At 47.4% G+C, this 22,898-nt stretch overlaps 1 protein-coding gene across 5 annotated transcripts; it reads right to left on the reverse strand.

Moving 5' to 3' along the window:
- Nucleotides 1-4,863: 4,863 nt before the first annotated feature.
- Nucleotides 4,864-19,305, reverse strand: ABCD4 (ATP binding cassette subfamily D member 4). Of its 5 annotated transcripts, none has more exons than XR_010381031.1 (20): nt 19,154-19,305; nt 16,917-17,035; nt 16,633-16,760; nt 15,243-15,382; nt 13,904-14,020; nt 13,274-13,399; nt 12,537-12,587; nt 10,896-10,990; nt 10,547-10,668; nt 10,377-10,468; nt 10,113-10,202; nt 9,641-9,703; nt 8,353-8,561; nt 8,111-8,202; nt 7,657-7,693; nt 7,199-7,248; nt 6,696-6,897; nt 6,303-6,379; nt 5,547-5,662; nt 4,864-5,371 (listed from the first exon to the last, which is right to left on the reverse strand). XR_010381031.1 is itself a non-coding variant. In XM_010976513.3 (20 exons), the coding sequence occupies exons 1-20, from the start codon at nt 19,201-19,203 to the stop codon at nt 5,303-5,305; spliced, it is 1,896 nt and encodes a 631-aa protein (XP_010974815.1). In that variant the 5' UTR covers nt 19,204-19,305; the 3' UTR covers nt 4,864-5,302. The 5 variants fall into 5 exon arrangements, 2 of the variants coding, with proteins under 2 accessions (XP_010974815.1, XP_010974818.1); XR_010381030.1 differs by having other exon boundaries at nt 6,696-6,933; XM_010976513.3 differs by having other exon boundaries at nt 6,696-6,748.
- Nucleotides 19,306-22,898: the final 3,593 nt, after the last annotated feature.

Below are 22,898 nucleotides of genomic sequence, written 5' to 3' on the forward strand. Positions count from 1 at the left end.
GTGTCCTTTAATGCAAAAAAGGTCTAATTTTGATGAAGTCCAACATATCTATTTTTCTTTTGTTGCTTGTGCTTTTGGCATCATATTTAAGAAACCATTGCCAAATTTAAGATCTGTCTTATGTTTTCTTCTAAGAGTTGTTTAGTTTCGCTCTTAAATTTACTTCTTCCACTCACTTTTGAGTTAATTTTTGTATCTGGTGTGTGAGGTAAGGGTCCATTTGCTGAAGAGACTATTTATCCCAATTGAATGGTCCTGGCACCACTGACAAAAATTATTTGACCATAGACGTATGGGTTTATTTTTTGACTCTCAATTCTATTCCATAGATCTTTATGTTAGTACTAAACTGTTTTGATTATTGAAACTTTGAAGTAAAATTTGAAATCTGGAAGTGAGAGTCCTTCACCTTTGTTCTTCTTTTTCAAGATTTTGCCTATTTGTGATCCTTTGCAATTCCATACGAATTTTACGATTAGCTTCTCCATTCTTGCGTGCGCGCGCGCGCACACACACACACACACACACCATTGGAATTGCATTTAATCTGTAGATCGCTTTAGGAAATATTGCCATTTTGTCAACATTAAGTTTTCCAATCCATAAATATGGGATCTTTCCATTTATTTAGGTCTTCTTTAATTTCCTTCAGTAATGTTTTGTATTTTCAGAGTACAAGTCCTGCATTTCCTTGATGCATTTTATTTTTTCTGATGTTATTGTAAATAGAATTATTTTCTTGATTCCTTTTCACTTTGCCCATTGCCATTGTATAGAAATACAACTCATTTTTGCATATGTATCCTGCAACTTTGTTGACTTTGTTATATTTTGTTCCTTTTTTCTTTAGGATTTTCTAGATATGATCACGTCACCTGCTAATAGTTTTACTTCTTCTTTTCCAATTTTGATGCCTTTTCTTTCTTTTTCTAGACTAACTGCTCTGGCCAGAACTTCCGGTACAATGTTGAATAAAAATGGTAGAAGTGGGCATCCTCATCTTGTTTCTGATTAGCAGGAAAGCTTTGTCTTTCACCACTGAGTATGTTAGCTGTAGGGTTTTAATATGTCTTTTATCGCATTGAGGAGATGTCCTTTCCTTCTAGTCTTAGTTTATTGAGTGCTTTTATCATGAAAGGAGGTTGGATTTTGTCAAATGCTTTTTCTGCATTGAGATGATCATGTGGTTTTTCCCCTTCATTCTACAAAAGTGTATTACATTGAAGGATTTTCTTATGTTGAGCTACCCTTGCATTCCTGGGCCAAATCTCACTTGATTATGATGTATTATCTTTTCAATATACTGCTAGATTCTGTTCATTAGTATTCTGCTGAGAATCTTTACATCTGTATTCGTAAAGGCTATCTGCCTGCAGTTTTCTTGTAATGTCTTTATATGGCTTTGGGAGCAGTGTGATGCTAACCTAATAGAATGAGTTAGGAAGTGCTCCTCTGCTTCTATTTTCTGGAATATTTTGAGAAGGATTGATGTGAAATATTTTTTAAATGTTTGGTAGAACTCACTAGTGAAGCCAATAATACTGAGATCATTGGTTGGGAGGTTTTTGATTACTGATTCAAACACGTGTTATAGATCTACTCAGATTTTCTGTTTCTCTTTTAGACAGTTTTGGTAGTTTGTGTGCTTCCAAGAATACATGAGGAACAAGGCTCTCAGCAAGACCAACCTGGTCCATCCCTGAAGGCGGAGAAGATCAGTGGGCTTGAGGAGAGGGATGTGGATGCAGCCTGGCAGGCCCAGTATTTTGGACTTTAGTGCAGTGAACAGCTAACCTGCATTTTTAAGGTCCTTCAGGCTGCTTTGCGAAGGATGTAGGGGATGGGAGAAGCACAGAGACCAGGGACGAGGCTGCCACAGTTGTCCAGGTGGGCTTGGTGGTGGCCTCAAAGGAGGGTAGGGGTGGACTTCAGATGTATTTTGGAAGCAGAACCCGTGGGATGTAGTGGTAGATTGAATGGGGAATGGAGGTCCTGAGGGTCTCAGGTCTCTGGCCTGAACTCAGGGTGGACAGTGGAAATGCCATTCCCTGAGATGGGCAAGGTGAATGCAGCAGGTGGGGGTGGACCAGGGGCTCAGGAGTTCTGCTTTGAACTTGAGATTCCTAAGTAAGTCATTTCAGGTCCTGAGGCTCAGACTCAACCTTGGGTAAAAAAGAAAGGAAAGGAAGCATCTTCTTCACAGGATTCTTTGAAAAATGTGGCAGGAGATTGGCTTCCCTTAAGCATGTAAGCTCTGCACAAGCCACAAATCTCTTCCTCAGTTTGACTCTGGGACTTGCTCTTGTTCCCCTCTTCACCCATGTGGTCTGGCAGTTCTGGGCCTGGGGGCAGGGATGATTTCATGCTAGGTAAAGGTCTCTGCCCTGTCTTTGGACTTTCCCAAGGAAACCTCCCCCAGAGGTATCTGACCCTCAGAACTCTTAACTACCTACAGACAGGCAAATCTGCTGGCCCGCTGTCTGGCCTGACCCTGCCAAGGCTTGAGACCAGTGCCCCCCAGCACATGTCCCCTGTTTGATGCCTGTCCACACTTCACCCTACCTCCTGGGAGGATGGTCACTGCCGCCTCCCAGTCCTGGGCTCCCTTTCAGCTGTCTTGTTCTCCAGACACCGGTTCTCCTGACAACTCCCTGTCTCCAGGGGTTCCTCCCTGACCCAGGATTTAGCCCAGGGCCACCCATCATCCTAACACCTAGATAAGATGTCAGGAGTTCTTGGCAATGAGACAATGTTTCTGGGAAGCCAGTCTTTACGGAGGGCAGCTGGCATTGCTCTTCCCTGGCTCCCTGGGAGACTGGTCCAGTTCTGTCCTGGATGTAGAACACAGCACAGCTCCCTGCAGACTGGGGCAGAACAGAGACTAGTTTGTTGCCTCCCACCCCTAAATGACTGGGGTGCTACAAGTAGATATGGTAAGCTGACACTTGATGGAGATGACAAAAAATTGCTTTTCTGCCCTGTTCCACAGCCCCAGGACTCCTCAGAAGAGTGATGAGGTGGACATAAAGAAAGCATTTCTATGTATCATCTATGTGGGTCTGTATAGATCCCTGGGTGGCAGAATGAGACTTAAGTTTAGGAACTTATTTGCCTGGCTGATTTAAAAATATTTAAAATAAACATTGTTGTCCTTATCATATACTAAGGACACACAACCTGACTTTTCCTCACGCAGGTTTGTATCCATTCACTTGAAACTCTCAGTAGCCTTCATCTCTGAGATGAGTGAAGGATAAGGGTATACCTTCCCTCTAAGAACAGCTTTCTTTTGGCAGAGTTTCTGCAAGGAAGAATGCTGAGTATTTGAGTACTAAGAAGAGAAACAGCACTGGGAACAAGTTCAAGGCAGAGGAAATAGCAAATGCAAAGACCCTGAGTTAGGAACTAACTTGGTCTCTAAATTAATTGTCAGCAGATGCAATTGTGAAAAAGGTTTCGGAGATGAAGGAGCTTGTAAGGATGAAGCAAATCAGTGAGGCAATGCAGTCACCAAAAAGGCTCAGGGAGCTTCAGCTATATTGACAAAAGGACAGAAATTAAACCAGAGAGGGAGTCCTTCCACACCCGAACCCCACAATTTAAAATACCCCCAAGGAGTGGGAGTCAGGGGGATCCTCAGGAAGACAGATGTCCCCTTAGCCTAAGGAAGAGCTTTCTTCAGTTAGAGAGGTCTGAGGATGGGCGGTCCTGATGGCTAGAGGTGTCTGAACAGAGGCCAGAAGACCTCTTGGCAGGATATGGTTGGGTAGATTCAAGTATGGGAAGGTTTCTGAAGCAGATGACAACCCTGACAGTCTGTTTAAGCCCCATGAGAAGGGCTGCCACGGGCCTTCCAAATGCTGACATCCTGTAGGTCCCTAGGGAGGCTTCTCCGGGGACTGCACATGCCATTCAACCTAGTTGGGTGCCCACTAGAGTTCTCTCAGCTCGGCGCCTGGACATGCCGCTTTAGCACCCCTACTCAGCAGAGCTAAGAACAGGCTCGAGGCCTCCATGCCAGCCAAGCCATGGAGGGAGGGCGGAAGACTTCAGTCACCCAGAGACTCCCACCCCCCCACATCTGTGATCATTTTCAGTGGTACCAATAGGCATTAAATAACCTTGTCTTATAGAGAAAATCATTTCCTTTCTGGTTCCCATTCCAGCTCTCCAAATCTACTACGGGGAAGATTCTTGGTTGGGTGCTAGCATGTCTAACTCCTCTGTAACATCCCTTAACAGGAGAGCAAGCCTCAGGCTCAGTCTTTGCAGGCAAGGTATCGATCGCGCTGCCATTTCATAATGCTGTTAATATTCTTTTGTGCAGTTACTTTCTACTTATATTAAGTGTAAACTTTCCTTTAAAAATGCATTTAAAGTAAAGAAATGAATTAACTTAAAAATACTAAGTAACTAACAGTACAAGTACGGGGATCTGGCAAAAATCATGAAGGTGATGCCTGACAATTGAACTTTAGGGAACATTGTTCTGGATTAAGGGCTACAGGCTCTATAACTTTCCATCTAATGCTTTTGTGATTCTGGAGTTTTGTCTGCTGAACTTGTTTTTCCCTAATATAGATTATTAAAAAAAAATCAACTTATTTTATTTAGCTGACTGATGAGAAAGGGAATTATTTTCATCTGGGCTAATAAAGAAAAACAGAAGGGCCCTCAAGGTCAATGGCTCAGGGACAACTGGCAATTGTGAAGTGGGGAAACGCAAGTGAAGTGAAGAACCCTGGGCAGAAGGTTCCAGCACAGTGGAGAGTGCTGCTCCCTCCCCTCAGGCTCTCAAGTATAAGTCAGAGAGCCAATTAAAAAGATCACCTTGTGATGGAGAAGAAAGAGAAAGAGGGAAGGTTTCAAGTTTTTTAAAAAAAGTTTATCTTTTCTTTTTCAAAAAGTTATAAAATTTAAACAATCGATTAAAGTTAAAAACCTATGGTTGCAAAACTGAACTGATCTAAAAGATTTCTGGATCTCTTGACTCCAAGTCCAATACTCTCTCCATTTTGACCCTTCATTTCTTGTAGCTCCCATACTTTCAGGTTTTTCTTTAGTGTAATCAGCATTTCAAGTGTGCAAAGCTCTGGCTGAAGCAGCAGGAGGAGCCTTGGCAGGACTGTGTCCCATGAAGGTTGCATGTGGGCTGAGCCCACTGCTGCCAGAGCTCCCCACACAGGACCCATGATGCAAACCTGGGCCTCATTCCTCACCCCATCAGCCCTCCTGGTCTCTCCTGGGGACTCAACCTCCAAGAGCTTGGCTCTCCTTCTGGTGGCCAGCCACATCCTTGGCTTCATTCCATTTTGATTCTGGTCAGCTCCCACCTTCCTTCTCCACAGAGTTTCAGAACCAAGGAGTGAAACTACAAGAGACCATCACCACACAGAAATCAGGCTGCCCGGGCTGTGACAATAGGAGGTCAAAGATCCCTGCCCTCTCTCCCACCCCCATTCCCTGTTTTGAGGGGCTTCTGGCCTTGGCCAGGCCTAGCCTTTGGGTTCTTCCTCCTCCTGAAGCCATCCCATGGGCACGGGTACCTTCTCAAGGCTGCGCCGATGCCCCACGCTGACAAATGTCATGCCCAGCTGCTGGCCGACGCGGTAGAGCTCGCTCTCCACCTCCTCAGTCAGGGCACTGGTGGCTTCATCAAGCACTGAGGGCAGAACCCAGTGGGAAGAGATGGGAGTCCTGTTCCAGACCCACCTCTGCTTCTCCCCAACCCACAGCCACCTCCAGTTGGGACCTGGGGGGGTGCTGAAAGCTGCTCTGGCTTACAGGAGCCCTGCCTTAGGGAAAGCATGGGCCAAAGGCACGGAGGATAAGGCTTTGTCTGGGAAGCCTTCAGCCAGTGGCAGGACAAAATCCCTCAGCTTTCTAGAGATAAGCACCAACCACTGCCTAGGATCACTCAAGCCAGGGAATCCTAGTTCCCCCAAGGATGTCAGTTCTTGGAAAAGTCCACACCTGCCACCCTCTGCCAGGCATAGTTGGGAGGAATGGCCACTCACGGATGGCAGAGCCTGAGGAACATAAAATCAGAAGCCCTCTCAAGGCTGGCTCCAGCTGCTGCACTGGCTTAAGAATCAGCAGTTTAACATTTATCTGAAGATGCCAAGCACCGCTGCCTCGTGGGCAGAGCCCTGCCGTCCACTCCTGCATGGACAGAGATGCCCAGCCATGCACAGGTATGCTCTCCTCCCCGTACAAATGCCTCTCCAGGTATACACACGCTGCTACACCAGTGAGCACGCACAGTACCTGGCTGGAACATGCACCTACAGGGTGAACCATACCTGCATACTTTGGCTGCAGGTAGAAGAGCCGGGCAAAGGAGAGCCTTTGCATCTCTCCAGGGGACAGAACATCATACCTGAGGAAAGGGAGCGAGAGGCCTTCTGGAGGAAGGAGGATATAGCTTGGCTTTTGCACACAATAGGTCTGGGCAGGAAGAGGGTCTCATTGCAGACAGGCTGCCCCAGGATGGACGTCACTCCCCTTTCCACCACAGCCCCGCTGCCCACACAAGGCAAGGCCAAAACTCTGCACCCAAGGACAAGAACCATGCCCCTGATGGACAAGCAAACCCTGGAATTTGGTGTCAGGAGCCATTCTGTCCCTTGACTGGGCCCCTGGAACCCACCGTCTTTGGGGAAGCTGGCTCTAGAGCACCCCGACCTCCTTCTTACCAGTTCCAATCAACCTGCTGGTCCAGACCCTCTGTCCTGGCCACCAAGCTGGACTGTAACACATCCAGAGGGAACGATGTCCGTGAAAGGGTCCATCCTCCATCCGTTTTCTGCCATCCTGAGGCACCTCCTCAGTCCCACCACGCACACCCAAGACAGATCTACCCCCGGTGGTGTACACAGTGGGGGCTGGGGGCGCAATCTGCCCCAAGCAGAGAGGAGCAGTCCATTGATTACACTGTTAAGATTTGCTGGAATGTGGTGACAATAAAAAGCAGGCTAACATAGTTTTATTATTGTTTTAAAATTTGCTAGATAGTGGACACTGCTTGTTACCTGTACCTGGCCGATAGCTTCCACTGCTACTTTACACGCCCACTCCCCCATCCCAGGTTCATACTTCCAGGCCTGGGCCAGGGACAGTAGAGCTGGCTCTGTGGCCCAGCACCTGCGGTCTGTGCTACCAGGTGAGCTTGGACCTTAGGGTCCCTGCCCTCACTTACCAGGCCTGCCAACTCCAAGAACCTCATGATCCTTTCATCATCTGTAGAACCTACAAAACACAGAAACCTTCTTCAAGAAGTCAGCTCCTCTGGGTAGCCACAATAAATGGGGCATATCATAGCAGAAGGGCAGGGGTGGGGGCCCCAGAATGTGGGCCAAGGCTCTGAAGTGACAGGTTACGGCATTAATAAACAAGACAAAGGTCAGGTGAAGGAAGTAATCCCTTCCTTTCCTCCAATGGCGGGGGGGTGGGGGTCTCTCTCTTCTAGGAGGGGAAGACAGAACAAGATGAGGTCAGCGTACAGACCCCAAAATAGAAAACAAAGGAGGAGAAGGAGATCCAACCTGAAACCAGCAGCCTGGCTGGGGCCCCTCCCAAAAGGCACAGGTGAGGCCACAGTCAAGCAGAGAAGGGACAATGGGACAGGAGGATATGCTCCGAGGAGGCCCAGCTCACCTGAGTCCGGGTAGATCTCCTTCAAGGGATATATCACCTGATAAAACAAAAATCACACGGACCTAGGACAAGGGCCAAGGAGAGGTGGGGCTGCACACCCTCCCTCAGAAACAGTCCCAGGAACTGTCTGAGGAGAGTAAGCAGCACCCTGGCTGAGGGTCTGGTGGGAGAGGCTGGGCTGGCAAACAGCAGGGCAGAGCCCCCAGGACCCAAGCTGGTGCTCAGCAAACGTGTGTGATATTTGGCTTATGGCCCCCAAAGGTTAACCTGCCCCCAGGAGTTGCTCTGAGTACATGGCCTGATCCATAGATACGAAGAAAACATCCTTAGAGCCAGGGAGTTCCTGGGCATGCGCCAATTTATACCCTGCCTGCTGTCCCAAGACTCTCTAGGCCGAGACCTAGCATACCACCAGGAGTCCCAGTGGGGTGGGAGGAGTGGGCCCTGGGCTGACCTGTTCTCGAAGGGTCCCGTCAGTGAAGAAGGGCTTTTGTGGCAGGAACAGCACCCCATGTGGTCCAAAGTCTGTCAGTATCTGCACTGAGCCTGCCGAACTCAGAGAAAACTCTATTTTGAGATCTCCAAGAAAAGGTAACTGCCCCTTAACTCCCTTTCCCCACCAAAAAAGGCTTGATTCTTACACACATACCCTCATAGGCCAAGGCTGGCTCACAGGCAGGGAAGGCTGGTTCTCACCTCGTGTGCTTGCCCAGAGGCCGCCCAGAACCCGGAGCAAAGAGGTCTTGCCCGTGCCTGTGTTGCCGGTGATAAGCAGGCTCTGCCCCTCGGAGATTTTCAGGCTCAGATCCTTGATTAAGGGTTTGTTAGACGAGGGGGCGGAGATGCAGACCCGCTCAAGGAGAAAAGCAGTGTCTGTTGGCTCTGCTTCTGGCCATCCTGGGCCTCTGGGGTCAGAGAAGGGAGAAGTGGAGAAGATGGTAGGGTCAGTATTGCTGGCGGTGGTGTGGGGGGTGTCCTTCTCCTTGGGGGGCACCACCTCTGGACTGGGGGGTTGCTATGGGCTGAACTATGGCCTCAAAATCATATGTTAAAGTTCCAACCCCTAGTACCTTAGAATGGAACTGCATTTGGAGAGTCTTTAGAGGCAATTACATCAAAATGAGGCCCTTGGGGGTAGGGCCCAAATCCAGTATGACTGGTGTCCTTTTAAGAAGAGGGAGAGACACCAGGGGTGCACAAGCACAGAGAAAAGGCCACGTAAGGACACCGTGAGAAGACAGCCATCTACAAGCCAAGGAGTAGGGCCTCAGGAGAAACCAACCCTGCTGACACCTTGATCCTGGACTTCCAGCCTCCAGAACTGTGGGAAAATAAACCTCTGTTCTTTAAGCTACCCAGTCTGTGGTGCTTTGTTATGGCAGCCTTAGCCAATGGAGATGGAGTTGGACACCTGTTCTGTGGCAGGCTGGGCAAAGTCCTGCCCATGACTGATCTTAATCAGCCTTAACAGCCATGAACCACAGCTAGTATCCTCACTTGGCGGGTGAGGAAACTGAGTGAGGAGGCTAAGTAACTTGCTCAAGGGTACAGAGCTGCGTCTGTTGAATTCTAACGCTGGTGGGTTTTCATGGCATCAGTGTGATTCCTGGTAAAAATGGGAGTGGAAATACTTAATACTTCTTGGAGTGTCTGGCTTTCCATAGATGCCCATCTGCCCCACAGAACAGCAACTCTGGATTCCTACAGTCCTCATAACCCCACCCCACCCCCACTTCCGGGCTCACAGTACATGAAGCTTTAATTGTGAATAGGGGCAACAGTTAAGGCATTAGCTCCTAAGAAGAGAGTTGAGTGTAGGCCCTGAAATTCAGCCTGTTTGCATTTTTGAAAGCTTACTCTGTGGCCACCATCCAAACACTTTCCACAAATGATTTCTGACCTTCATAACAACCTTTAGAGGAAGGTTTCATTAATGCCTCCTTTATAGGGATGAAGAAACTCGGACACAGAACAGTTAATTTACCCAAAACAAGGAGGACAGGAAACAATTCCTTGATGCACAGAAAGGTCAGAAACATCACAGAGCCTGCAAAATATACAAATAAAGATACCTCTGGGTCTGAGTGAGGCATGGGGGACAAAGAGCAGACACGCCCCAGGGAAAGGGGCAGGCGGCAGGGCTCAGGGGGAGGAGGAGGGAGCAAAGGCAGAGGAGGGATACTATTCTGATTCTTGTTTTATCTCAGGCCCAGGCAGTGTGTGTGCTTTGCTTCCATCAGCTGGGGGTTGGCGTAAATTAACACAGATGCCAGAACAACAACACTGACTGTGAACGTTTACAATGTACCTGGCACAAGACAGAGATTTCTTTCATTTACTCTGTACAACTCTGCTGCCCAGCTAGGAAAGGGCCAGGCTCCTGGGTGAACCCAGGTCGGGCGTTTCCACAGCCTGAAATCTCAACCACTGCACTGAACGGCCAGCCCAGCGCTCACCTGTCCAAGTTCCACTCACTCTCGTCCAGGATATCATCATCCTTCGATTTCAGGGACATGTCCAGCAGGGTCTCCTGAAGCTCCCCGATCCTGGGCAAGAAGTGAAACCTGAGGAGGGTCTGGGGGCCCAGGTGAAGGTGTTACACCTTTTTCTCTCTCATGCCCACTAGTGTATGGTGACTTTTTCTGCTCCTTTTTCACTCAGCTACTTCTCCCAGTAGCACATGCTCTGCTCAGGACCTGAGGGGTCAGATGCAGCCTCACCTGTGTGTGTAACCAGCCACGTCGGAGAGTGTGGTGGAGAGGTCGATGAGCCGGGTGAAGCAGTTGGTGAGGTACAGGCACACAAAGGCATTCTGGACAGGACGGAGGGCAGTGAGTGCAGGGCTTGACTCCGAGACCCTGGCACGTGGGTTCCCAGGAGGGGTTCTCACCTTGCTGACCAGGCTGCTGAGCTCCGTGGGGCTCAGGTCTCCATAGACGCCACTAAAAATGGGGATTGCGATCACGACGTAACTCAGGATGCCGCCCAGATAGTCAAACATGTTGATGCCGACTGGGGAAGACAGAGAGACCCAGGATAGGAGACCCCGGAACCATTCAAGTGCTCTGAGGGGAATGGGAAGCCAAGCAGGGTCAAGCTGTTCCCTAGATCCTCACTCACCTGAGGTTGCCTCATGGCAAAGGCAAACTGATCAGCACAGAGAGGAGAGGGAGGTGTAGGGAGGGAAGTAGACTGTCCCCACCCTGTGGGTCCTGCCTCCCAGGGCTCCCTCCACCTACTGTACAGCCAGAGCTCCTTGGATATCAGCTCCCTCTGGGTCTGAAGGAGTCTCTGCAGCCTGCGGTCTGTCCTCATGTGCTCCACGTGCCCAGCTCTGATGAGAAAGGCTGGGGTGTCCATGGGGCCTGGAGAGCCTCAGCCCGGCTAGGGGGCCCCCGTGCCTCCTCATGCTCCTTTAGAGACCAAGCCCACCCAAGTGATCTTCCCCTCAGACCCTTTTGGCACTAGCAGCCAGTCATTGCTTCAACCATTCAACATGGTATTGTCTGTGGAAAGAACAGGAATTCTAGACTGAGCAGATCTGCCTCAAATCCCGGCTCTGGCCAGTTACTAGCACTGACAGGTTACTTAAGCCTCTGAGTCTCAGTTTGCTCATCTATAAAATGGAGCTTACAATACCTACATAATAGGTTAGAGTGCGAATTCCTGAATTCAAGGTGCCAGGCACATGAGGGGCTCCCGGTAAATAATAGCTGATATTATTAAACAAATATACACGGAGCAGTCACTAGGTGGCAGGCTCGGTGCTGGTCAGCCAGTGAGACAGGCGGATAAAACAGTCCCTGTCCTTCAGGAGCAACCAGTTCAAGGGGCAGGCAGATGCACTGCATTCCTTCCCTGGAATGCGGAAGGCGTTACGCAAGCAGTGTCTTCAGGGCTATGGAAGCAAACAAGCTTGACCCCAGGGGAGGCTGGGAAAGCACCCAGAGAAGGTGACTTGGAACTTCAAGATGGGCAGAAATTCTCCAGGTAAAAAAGATGGGGGGAGGACAGGAAACATTTCAGATTTTGCATCAAAAAGGACAGCAAGGCTGCAGAAGAACAAACTCAGGGCCCCAGGAACCAACCTGTTTTCTCCAGAGGCCAGAGTTTCATGAGCCAAGGCTGCAGAATCTAAGAACAACTTAGCACACCCTTCTCTACCTGCCCCACAGAACCAATCCTTCTCAAAGATTCCTGGTATTCTTGGTGCCTCCAAGTGGTGGCAGCTGCAAACCGCAGTGGAGAGGGACAGAAGAGCAAAGTCCCAGGGCTATTAGATCCAGGTCATCCAAGGAGTAACCGCCACTCCTTAAACACAAACCCCTGGGCCCGTCCAAACACTGAGTCCAGAGTCCTTACAAGAGGCAGAGCCCAGGGACCTGCCCTGGCCCGGAGGGGGGAAGGAATGGGATTTCACAACACTGCTGTCAGGAGATCCCTATGCTCCACTTGGAGTGTCTGTAGGGAGCAGGTCTCCCGATCTGAGAGGCTCCATCCCCTCCCATGCTACAGAGACAAAGGATCAGCATTGGACATTAGGTACTCGCAGAAAGTCATTTTAGATACAGAAAAGCAGAGGCAGAAGCAATGCTTTACAGTCATTAGCAAGATTCAATCATTTCACTCTCACAACAAATTTAGGCCCAATGCTAGGCCACTAAAAAGGAACGACCGTTTCAGAAGCAAAGCCATGGACCTCAGGACAAGGCAGACACGGACAGCGAGAGATAATGCGGAGAGGGTCACAGCCAAGTGTGAGGCGGCTGGCCCCCAGGCTCAGTGATGATAGGAGGCTTGTACAATTCATCTTTCCTTCTCCGCCAGCTCCACAACCAGCTCTGACAAGGCAGAACGGGAACTATCCCCACTAGACTCACCTGAAAAAGGCAGCAGGCTCAGCATTCACTCGGATCTGCATGTGCTTGAACCTGGGCAGACCACAAGGAAATGTGTGCTGACAATAGGCAGGACTGGTCCCTCTCCTTTCAGAGTCCTGATCAAGAAGACCTCCATGCAAAGAGGGGCCTGGCTCCACCTAGAAACTGTGGCTGCCTCAGCTCAACCCTACCCTGGACTGTCACAAGGTAGGAGATTCCAGGCCAGGGTCGGGTGGTGGGAACCCTGCAGACATGGCACCCCTCGCCCTCTCCAAAGAGGACAGGTACATGCCTGCCATAGCACCTCCTCCTCCCAGGGCCAGGTCTGAAGGAGGGGGCCAAGAAGTGCAGAGTAAGGACTGGATCCACTGGCTGACCTGAATCAGGGTGGCTGGGACAGAAGCAAGTGAGAAGGCCAAGGGACAATGATCATGATGGCCAACCAGACACCGTTCTCAGTGCTTCTCACAAAGCACTGTATAATCTCATAAATCCTCCACTGTATAATCTCATAAATCTTCAGTGTATAATCTTATAAATCCTCACAATTCTCTCCCTTGGTAACAGTACCATCCCCATTTCTGAGATGGGAAAACTGATATTTAGAGAAGCTAAAGACCTCGCCCAAGAGCATGTGACTAGTGCCTGGTATAACTGGAATATGAACTTAGACAGTCTTTCTCCTGGTCCCTTAACCACTGTGCCCAGCCCAGAAACTTCAAGCAAGGGAGACACACCTGAAATCCCCTTCCAGCTTCTCTTGCTGCATCAGCTTCGCCACAATGGGACCCATCAACATTTTGTTCATCATGGTTCCCAGGATGAAATACCCGAAGATGCTCACAGGACCAAGCCAGCCTGTGCTGAAAGGCAGAGAGGAGAGTGTGGGAAGCTACATATTCCCGCAGGCCTCAGCCCTGACTCCAGCCTCCTTTTGTGCAGCCGTTGTCCTATCTCAGACCCCTGGGGGACCTCTGGTACCTTGTCTAAGCTGTCAGGGGGCCTCGAATCCCTGTGACTTTGACACAACACAGGATCAAAGGGAGGGCAGGGGCTCAAGCATGCCGGGTAGACTTCTTGGGGTACAGGTGGGAAGGAGGGAAGACTAGCCTCTGTTTTTTTTGGGGGGGTGGGTAATTAGGTTTATTTATTTATTTATTTATTTTAATGGAGGTACTGGGGATTGAACCCAGGACCTAGTGCATGCTAAGCACGTACTCTACCACTGAGCTATACCCTCCCCCTCATCTAAGACTATCCTCTCTTAGACCCTGACCTAGGAGAGCTGACTCCCACCCAATGTGTGAGGGACTTTGCAGAACTGCCAGGCAGGGGAGGAGAAGGGACTCTGGCAAGAGAAGCATCACCTTTGGAAGCACTGATAGGTGTAGTAGATGAGGGTGAAGGGGGAGATGATCAGCTTGCTGGCCATGCTGCTGAGCTGCCGGCAGAACCGTTCCACGTCCTGGCTGATGCGCTGGTCCCTGGAGGCAACGACATAGTGACTGGACCCAGGGAGCTGGGCTCAAGGGTTGAGAAAGATAAGACAGTTCCATGTTACCTTGTTTTCAGACCTTGCCTTTCAGTGTTGCCAGCAACGACCCCATGAGAAGATGGGACCCAGACAAAGGCTGGTTTTCTAGAGGCAGTGAAACCTTTAGCATCTTCAAACAGGGTTCTGGAGAGTTGCTTCTTATAGTGCTTCAGTTTACCCCTCAGAAAAAGTGGCAACTGAAAGGTACAGCACCCAAGGGTCCTGAGCCAGTTGAGCAGAGCCAAAGAAAGACCTGAGTCTCTGAATGATCAGGAAAGCTATCCCATTTATCTCCCTCCTCCAGTCTCTCTCTTCCAATCCTGAGCCTGCCCCCATTTCAGCTATTAGGCTGTGGAAGCTCTGTGCAGGTTAAGCCAGAGAAGAGGCCTAGAAGTTAAGAAGCAGCAGAGTCTCCCAAGAATCTATGCTTCAAAACTCAGCTTGAGCTGAGGAAAGGTTACCTCAGGCAACAAAGTGCTTGGGAGGGTGGGGAGTGAGAGTGAAGAGAGACTCCATACATCCTATCACACCACCAGGGCCACAATGACTCCAATTCCCAGAGAGATGTGACCTTGGGCAAGTTACTTGCATTCTCTGGGCCTCAGTCTCCTCACCTGCAAGATAGCAATGGCTAACTTACATCAGCCCCCTTGCTATGTGCCAGGCACTGTATGTGTGCATTACAGGCACACGGACGTGAATTGTACCATTTCATCCTCATTACATCCTTTGAGACAGGAACTATTATTATCCTAATTTTACAGAAAGGGAACCTGGGGCTTAATGAGCTGAGATGACAGAATGGGGATTGGAATCTCAGAGTGAGTCCTAGAGAGCAGTAATTTTTTACTGCTGAAAACCAGAAACCTGGTTTTCTAGCTTTTTCTACCAAAGACACTTCCTTCAGACGGTGCCTTTGCTGGAAGCCCAGGATATGAAATGGACAAAAGGGAGCTACTCTTGGCTTCTTCTTTTTAGTTCCCTGTCCTCAGACCTGCAGCCCCTCCAGGGTCCTCTGCAGAACACCCTCCCACCCCTGCCCATGGCTCTGGGCAGCAACATTTGTAGGTAACTGTAGATGATCTCATGCGGTCTGCCACGGCGACTCTCCAGGACTGAGCCAGTTGGAAGAACCATGCAGAGGGTAGCAAGGACCGAGAGGGGGCGCCTACGGGTTATCGATGTTGTCCTGCAGCACGTTGAGGGTGTAGTACACGCGGCCCCGGAAGTAGAGGCGGTGGAGGTGCTCCGTGAGGCCCTTCCTCCAGCTCACATACAGCAGGTTGCAGGTGAACTGGTCAAAACTCTTCAGCTGTGCAGTGGGGGAGGCAAGGGGAAGGGAGAGATGCAAGTCTTCCTGTGAGTCTCAGAGCCAAGCTCAGGCTGGCGGAAAGCCTGTTGACCGGGTCCCAGCCCACTTGACTGTGTACTCAGCACTTCGGCCTGCTAAAGCATCAAGCCATGGGATTCCTCATTCACTCATGTGTTCATTCCTTCTCCAAACACTGAAAAGCTTACCAAAAGCAAGGCCCTCTAGCTGCCCCCCATACATTGTACTCTTACTCTGAGAGCAGATGAGCTTCTGGAGATTAGAGGACAACATCTTCTTCTTTATTTTATTTTATTAACATTTTTTATTGAGTTATAATCATTTTACAATGTTGTGTCAAATAGGGGACAATATCTTCTATTCCACTTAAGGTCTTACTTTTCTGTCCCCTAAAACTTGGAATAGGGTTCTATATACACAGGTGCTTACTGACCAAAGACCCATCAAAAGTTGTCAAAATGTGATGAGATGTGGCTTCCTCAAGAAAACAGGTAGTGCAGCCTGACAGAGAACATTAGGCTGAGTCCTAGCAGAGCCCTGACTCTCACCATTCCATTTATGGAACATCTATATGCTAAGCACACAGGAAATAACAAGGAGCTCACAGTCTAGCAAGGAAACAATCACAAGGGTGTAAGGAATGTCAGAGCAGAGGTAAACTCAAAGTATTAGTATTTGAAGGGAGAGAGTTTGGTGGAGGAAATATGAAAGAGAAAGTTGAAGAGGACTTGAAGGAGATGACAGTGGAGGAAACGTGAAAAGTGAGCAGATGTAAAGCAAGTGAACAAGGGGTGGGGAAACGAGGCCATTATGCAAGAAAGCAACAGGTGCAAAGGCTGGGAGATGTGACATGTGCCAGGGTCAGTCACAGCTTCGGCCACCCCCGACCCGGGACAGCAGTAGCTCTGGCTGCTGAGCCCAATTTTTCTGAGCTCTCTGAAGCAAGGGTTCTGTGAATGGAAGGGACAATGATCAATGATCGTTTCCACTAATGCTGAATTAAACCAGAACCCTGTGGTCTAGCCCTAAGAGCTTAAAATACTTGGGGAATTGGTCTCATGTGGGCCATCAGCAAGATCAATGCCCTGCCTAGAATTCTGACCCCACGTTCCCAGAAAAGGGAGGGAATATACACCCACAGCTTGGTTCCTGCTTCCTGGTGGCCAAGCCCCACTGGGCATTCCACCCATTCTAGGCTGGAGACGAACAGAGACACAGGCAGAAGCCCTTACCATGGACTCGAGGACGATGAGCATGACAGCCAGGAATGTCAGGGTCTTAAACCCATCCAAGTCTTTGTTTCCTAGGACCCCAAAGTACTGACTGGGAATCAAGCCAACCTGGTAGATCACCAGTTGTTCTGGGGGGAGGGAGAGGAGTCAGGAATCAGTGATGAGGGGTGATAAAAGACAACTGGGGGCGTGCTCTTGAGTCCTTGCCCTCTCAATACCCCACAAAGGACAAGGACCCCACATCAGGGCTGCCCTCCCCCCATTAGCCTCGTTCAACCACTCACCCAGTAGGGCCACACACAAAAGGGTCAGGAATATCAAGGAATTCTGTGATGACCAAGAGGGAAACAACACTTTCTGTATCTGCAGGAACCGCTGGAGAAATTGCAGGTCTAACCTGGGCCTGAAGAAGAGAAGCAGGAGAAGCAGAGACAAGCCTAAGAAAACAATTGAGTCTTAGAGAGCAGTTACCTACCAAGTTCATCTGCGTTGTTCTGTGGGGGAAGTCCAGGCCATGCAGAAAGAATGGTTTACAAAAAGTGAAGATGATAGGCTAAAAACCCAAAGCTCCATTGTAGGTTGTGAAAGAAGACTTAAATAGAGCTTGCACGACGATGTCAGTGTAACACACCACTTAAAACTAGGAGTTCTCTGAGTAACTTTATATGGAAATATAAAGGTCCATGAATGGCTTAGGGCAATTGTGAGAAACAGTAAAGAAGAAGGAAGACCTAAATCATCAAGTTATTAAGACATATCCTATTACAGGGCTGGAATAATAACAATGTGTGGTATTAATACATGAACAAAAAGATGAATGAAACAGAGAGACCAAAACCAAAAAAATCACCTATGTTTACAGGCACATAATAGAGGAAAACTCAAATAGTTTATAGAGGTAGATGTAATAGATAGATATAATAGATATGATGGAGGTTATATCACAAGAATGGACATATTAAACACATATTATGTGCCAACACCACATACTGTGTGCCCAGTAGGTCTACACATGTTCTACATGTATTAATTGATTTACTCACTGCAACCTTAAAAGATGGAGACTATATCCTACTTTACAGATGAGGAACTGAGGCTAAGGAAGTTGCCCTGTCAGCCACCTGGTAAGTGGCAGCCTTAGGGTTTGAACGCAGGCAGCCTGGCTCCGAGAATCTGTGCTCTTAACAACAGTACATGGCTTCTCTAATTTTTAATTATTAATGAAGTTATTATTAATTGAAAATGGTGGAGGAAAATTTAGGTCACTACTTCAAACTATTTACAAAAATAAACTCTAAAAACTTCAAATGGACTAAAAATCTAAGTGTGAAAAGTAACACTAGTTAGTTAGTAAAATGTAGAATATCTTGAGGGAAATAGAGGTTTTTCACAATTATAAGACCCTAAACCAGAAACTAAAAAGGGAGAAAACAAATACATTTAACGTAGAATTAAATATTTTTGTTCAACACATTGCCACAGATTAAGTTAAAAGATGTGGAGAAGGTATTTTTAGAGTGGAAAACAAGGCAATACAATCTAGAGCATAAAGGAATTCCTGCAAGTCTGGAAGACAGGAAATCCACAGAAAAGGATAAAAATAGACAGTTCAGAAAAGAGGAAACACAAATGCTTAACACATGAAAATTAACACAATGGGATACCACCTTACACTCATTAGATTGATAAATATTAGAAAACCAAACAATACCAAGTGTTGGAAGGGGATAAGGTGGGTGAAACAGGAAACTTTATGCAATCTGTTGGGAAGTCGAGTGTGACCATTCCAGAGAAACAATTTAGTAGAATTAAATGTGCCCGAGCATCCTACCCTCGGGTGGACAAGCCAAAGTAAATCACACATATCCACAAAAGAGACAAGTGGTTAAAAACTGGAAGCAATCTAGGTGTCCTTCACTAGGGGAACGTGTAAGTAAAACGGGGTCTAATGCACTTAGGTAGCACCATGCAGCACTCAGAAGTGAAAACCAGATTACTATGGCAAGGATAATCTCAAAAACACAATATTGAGTAAAAAGGTTTTGTTTTGTTTTGTTTTAAATGACAGCGTATTATCATTTATACGAATTCAAAACCACTGTATATTTTTTATGGTAACATATACGCAAACTTCTGTGGGTGACTGAGAAGGGGAGTGAAATGGATTGAGAATAAGGAACGAAAGTAGGAAGATAAAATAAAACACAAGAGGGGCCTTGCACTGGCCCACAGTGGGCCAAGCACTGAGGATGTCCCTCTCGATTCCGTGCACTTGAGATTCTTTAAAAAACAAAACAAAGAAAAAAGCCAGATCCGAGGGACAGGACCTCACACCCAGAGAGCAGGGGCCGGCGGCCTCGAGTCTAAGGGGAGGTGGGGCCCCTTCGGGAGCTCGTCTTTCGCCGGGGCCGGGCTCTTGAGGCGGCGCGGACAAGGGCGGAAGGCAGCTGAATCCCTTCCCCACACGGCCCCGAGTAGGACGCCCCGAGGCCCGGCCCTCCTCCCCAGCCGCCCCGCTCACCTGGCGCCAGCCCCAGGAGCGGGCCTCCGGACCGCCATGACCCGGGACATCCGACAGACGCGGGAGCCCAGCAGCCCGGGGTCCGCTCCGGGTAGAGTCCGAAGGGCTCGCAGCCAGCCGAAGAGGGGCGGAGCCCCGGCCGCCGGCTACCACAGAGACAGACGGATAGAGAGGAAGGCCCCGGGCGACGCAGCCGCTCCCAGAAGCCACCGACTTCGGTAAAAAATCAAGAGTGCAGTCTGTCGACCCGGCACCTAGAGCGACCCCTTCTGGGTCTGGGAGGTTTCACCTTTGACGAGACGTAGCTGAGAATGTGACTGCTGTATTTCATGACAAGTGTTTTAAACTCTCAATATCCATGTTTCACACGTTCTCCCAAGGAAGCCAGAGTGATCTTTTAACAACATAAATCAGGCTTCCGACTGCAGTTAGAATAAAATCCAAACGTTTCCATGGCACGAATGACCCGGCCCTCTCCACTGGGTCTTCATTGAATGGCCACTTTATTTTGGGCTCAGGGTCTTTGCCTGGATCGCTCTTCTCCCTAACTTAGAGCTTTCCATGGCTGACTCACTCTCATCATTAGATCAAATGTCAGCTGCTCATCCTACCTAGAATATGCTGTCCTTGCCCCATCATTCACTATTGCTTTACACCTTTATTTTCTTCATAATATTTATCACTGTCTGAAATCATCTTGTTTCTTTGCTTGTTGTATGTCTTCCTCTATAAGAATAAATTTCATTGAGCAGGACTATGTCTTGCTCATCGCTGTGTTCTCAGTATCTCAAACATTGCTAGTACGTAGTAAGTGCTTACTAAATATTTGTTAAATGAATGAAATGCCTATCATCTGGCTGATTACAAGCAGCATGATCTCACAGCATGATTCTCTAAGTTTGAATCTGGATGTACCTTCCCACCTTCTTTCAATCCTTGTTAAGTGTCGACTATGTTCTAAACGTGCAACAAGATACATACATCACCTGTCTTCATGGAGTTGACAGTCTAGCTGGGAAGGCCAACCAGTTGACAATTACAGTTGTCTTTATGAAGTGCTATGATAAAGGTACCATAAAGCAGGGTTTCTCAACCTTGGCACTATTAACTTTTGGGGCCTGATAATTCTTTCTTGGGGGAATGGAGAGACTGTCCTGTGTATTGCAGGATGCTGAGCAGTATCCCTGGCTGCTGCCCACTAGATTCCTGCAGCCCTACCCCAGACCCTGTTGTGCCAACCAGAAATGTCTCCAGCCATTGCCAGATGTCCCTTGTGGGGTTGGGCTGGGGAGGAGCAAAATTCCAGCCTTGCCCCACTCCCACCCTCACCCATCACCGAAAACCAATGTCCCGGAGCCACAGAGAGGGCCATCCAACTCAGAATGGGGAAAAAAGGAGTCCAGATTTTGTGGAAGAGGAGATAACGGAGTGATTCTTAAACATGGCAAGAGTTTAACTTATTCCCAGGTATGATTTCCTAAGTATGTCTTTGTTACTTTGCAAATCAAACAAATAAATATGTCAGGATACAATTTCTGAAAAATTAATATGGCAACCAAGTATCAAGGCAAGCAACCTCAGCTTGCTAGGGCAATCCAGGGTCGCAGCTCTTTTACTCTCGCAGCTCTTTTACTCTCAAAAGTGTCCTACTTTGGTGTTTGGTGACATTACTTTTCAGGGCCCCTTAACACTGTATATTACTTTAAACTTTAAAAAGTATCACTCCAATATTAAACTGGACTTGAAGTATAATTTCAGCTGTAAAAATATAGATGCAAATATCTGTACAGGAAAAACTATAATGAAATATAACAAAATGCTGTATATATCATATCATTCATCAATACTTCAGTTTATATTTCTAAATTATCTTTTAGTTAATTTCCAATACTTCAATCCTGAAGCGGGGCTTATGGGAAACCTAATGAAACACTTAATATTTAAAAAAATAATTTCTTAATATCAAATATCCTGTGTTTAAATTTCCAGTTGTAACTGTGATATTTCCTTTTTTTTTTTTTTTTACATTTTTTAAAAAAATCAGGATCCAAATAAGATCCATGCATTGTAGTCAATTGATACGTATTTTGAAATCTTATGGTTACCAGGAAAAGGGAGTGGGAAGGGATAAATTTGGGAGTTTGAGATTTACAAATGTTAGCCACTATATATAAAAACAGATTTAAAAAAAAGCTTTTTCTGTATAGCACAGGGAACTATGTTCAATATCTTGTAATAACCTTTAATGAAAAAGAATTTGAAAATGAATACATGTATGTATATGTGTGACTGGGACGTTGTACTGTACACCAGAAATTGACACATTGTAACTGACTGTACTTCAATTAAAAAAAAATACATATTTTGAGACTCTTAATCTATAGGTTCATCCTCCATCACCTTAGACTAACTGCTATAATCTCTCTCCTATCTTGCAAAAACCTCCTCACTGATTCCCCCACTTGAATTCTTGCTACTGTTCTAATCCAGTTCCTAAACAACAGTCAAGGGAGTCTGCAAAAATCAGATCAATGGCTCACTTAAAACCCTTCAGTTATACGAAAGGCTCTGACTTCACCGACTACGCCAACCTTTGTGGGGGCTGGGAAGCAACCTTGTTCCCCTCTACTCTTTTATTTATTTCTACTTTTCCTTTTGTCCCTCCCCCTCAAATCCTCTCCTGATCACCTTCTCTGAAGGACTCTATTAGTCCTTCCCAAAGCCCCCAATCTTTAATCCTTATGGCACTTATCAAAGCTTGTTATTATATTTTCATTTTGTGTGTTAACTTCATTAGTGCCTCTCCCTCCACAGCTCCAGAAGGGCAGGGACTAAGTCCATTGTGTTCACCACTGCTGTGTCCCTGTTGTTCAGAAACACTTAGAAAGGGCACAATAAATGTTTGTTGAACCTGCTTTACCACGATGGAGAGGTTGTGAAACAAAGCACAATTCTTTCCCATTCTGATACAATGCTGTATGGATAAGCTGGCATTTGTTCATTTCTTGGCTGGGAATTGCATCACAAGCCTCAATAGAACAAGGAGAAATGTTAAGAAAATAAAAATTCAACTTGATGAGCCAGACAATCCCTGACCTCACGAAACACACAGGCCACTCTCTCTGCCCATACTGTTTACTACTAGGACTGAAATTCCCCCTTTCCAGCTACGAGACTTGGGGCTACTTCCTTGCTCTCATACACAGACAAAGGGAGAACAAATTGGTTAAAAAAAAAAGGAAAGTAATTTAGTAGTAACTATCAAGCTTTAGATGACACAGTAGTTTCACTTCCAGGAGTTCTCTTATAGATGTATTTACCCAAGAGCACAGAGGATTAATCACGAGGATGTTTCTGCAGTGTGGTAGGTAACAGCAAAACCCTAGAAACAAACAACCAGAGTTCCTATCAAAGGAGCAGTGGGTAAAAAAGTACGACACAATCACTTTATGGAATACAGTTTGCAGCCCTTACTAAGAATGAGGGAAGCTACATTGCTGTGGTGGTCCGGAGCATGGACCTCAGAGCCAGATTGCATGGATTCAAATCCCTGCTCTACCACCTAGTATCTGTGTGACCTGGGGCAAGTTGCCTGTTTCCTTCTCTGTAAAGTGGAGTAATATCACTCCTACCTCAGAGAGCTGTGGGGAAGTATCTAAATAGCACCTGGCAATGATCAGAGCTAAATGCTGTATTACATAGTTAATAGTTGCCAATGCTGCATGGTTTTGTTCATTTTTAATTA

This window comes from Camelus dromedarius, chromosome 5 (genome assembly GCF_036321535.1).
Source record: "Camelus dromedarius isolate mCamDro1 chromosome 5, mCamDro1.pat, whole genome shotgun sequence".
In the NCBI taxonomy this organism is placed as follows: Eukaryota; Metazoa; Chordata; class Mammalia; order Artiodactyla; family Camelidae; genus Camelus; species Camelus dromedarius.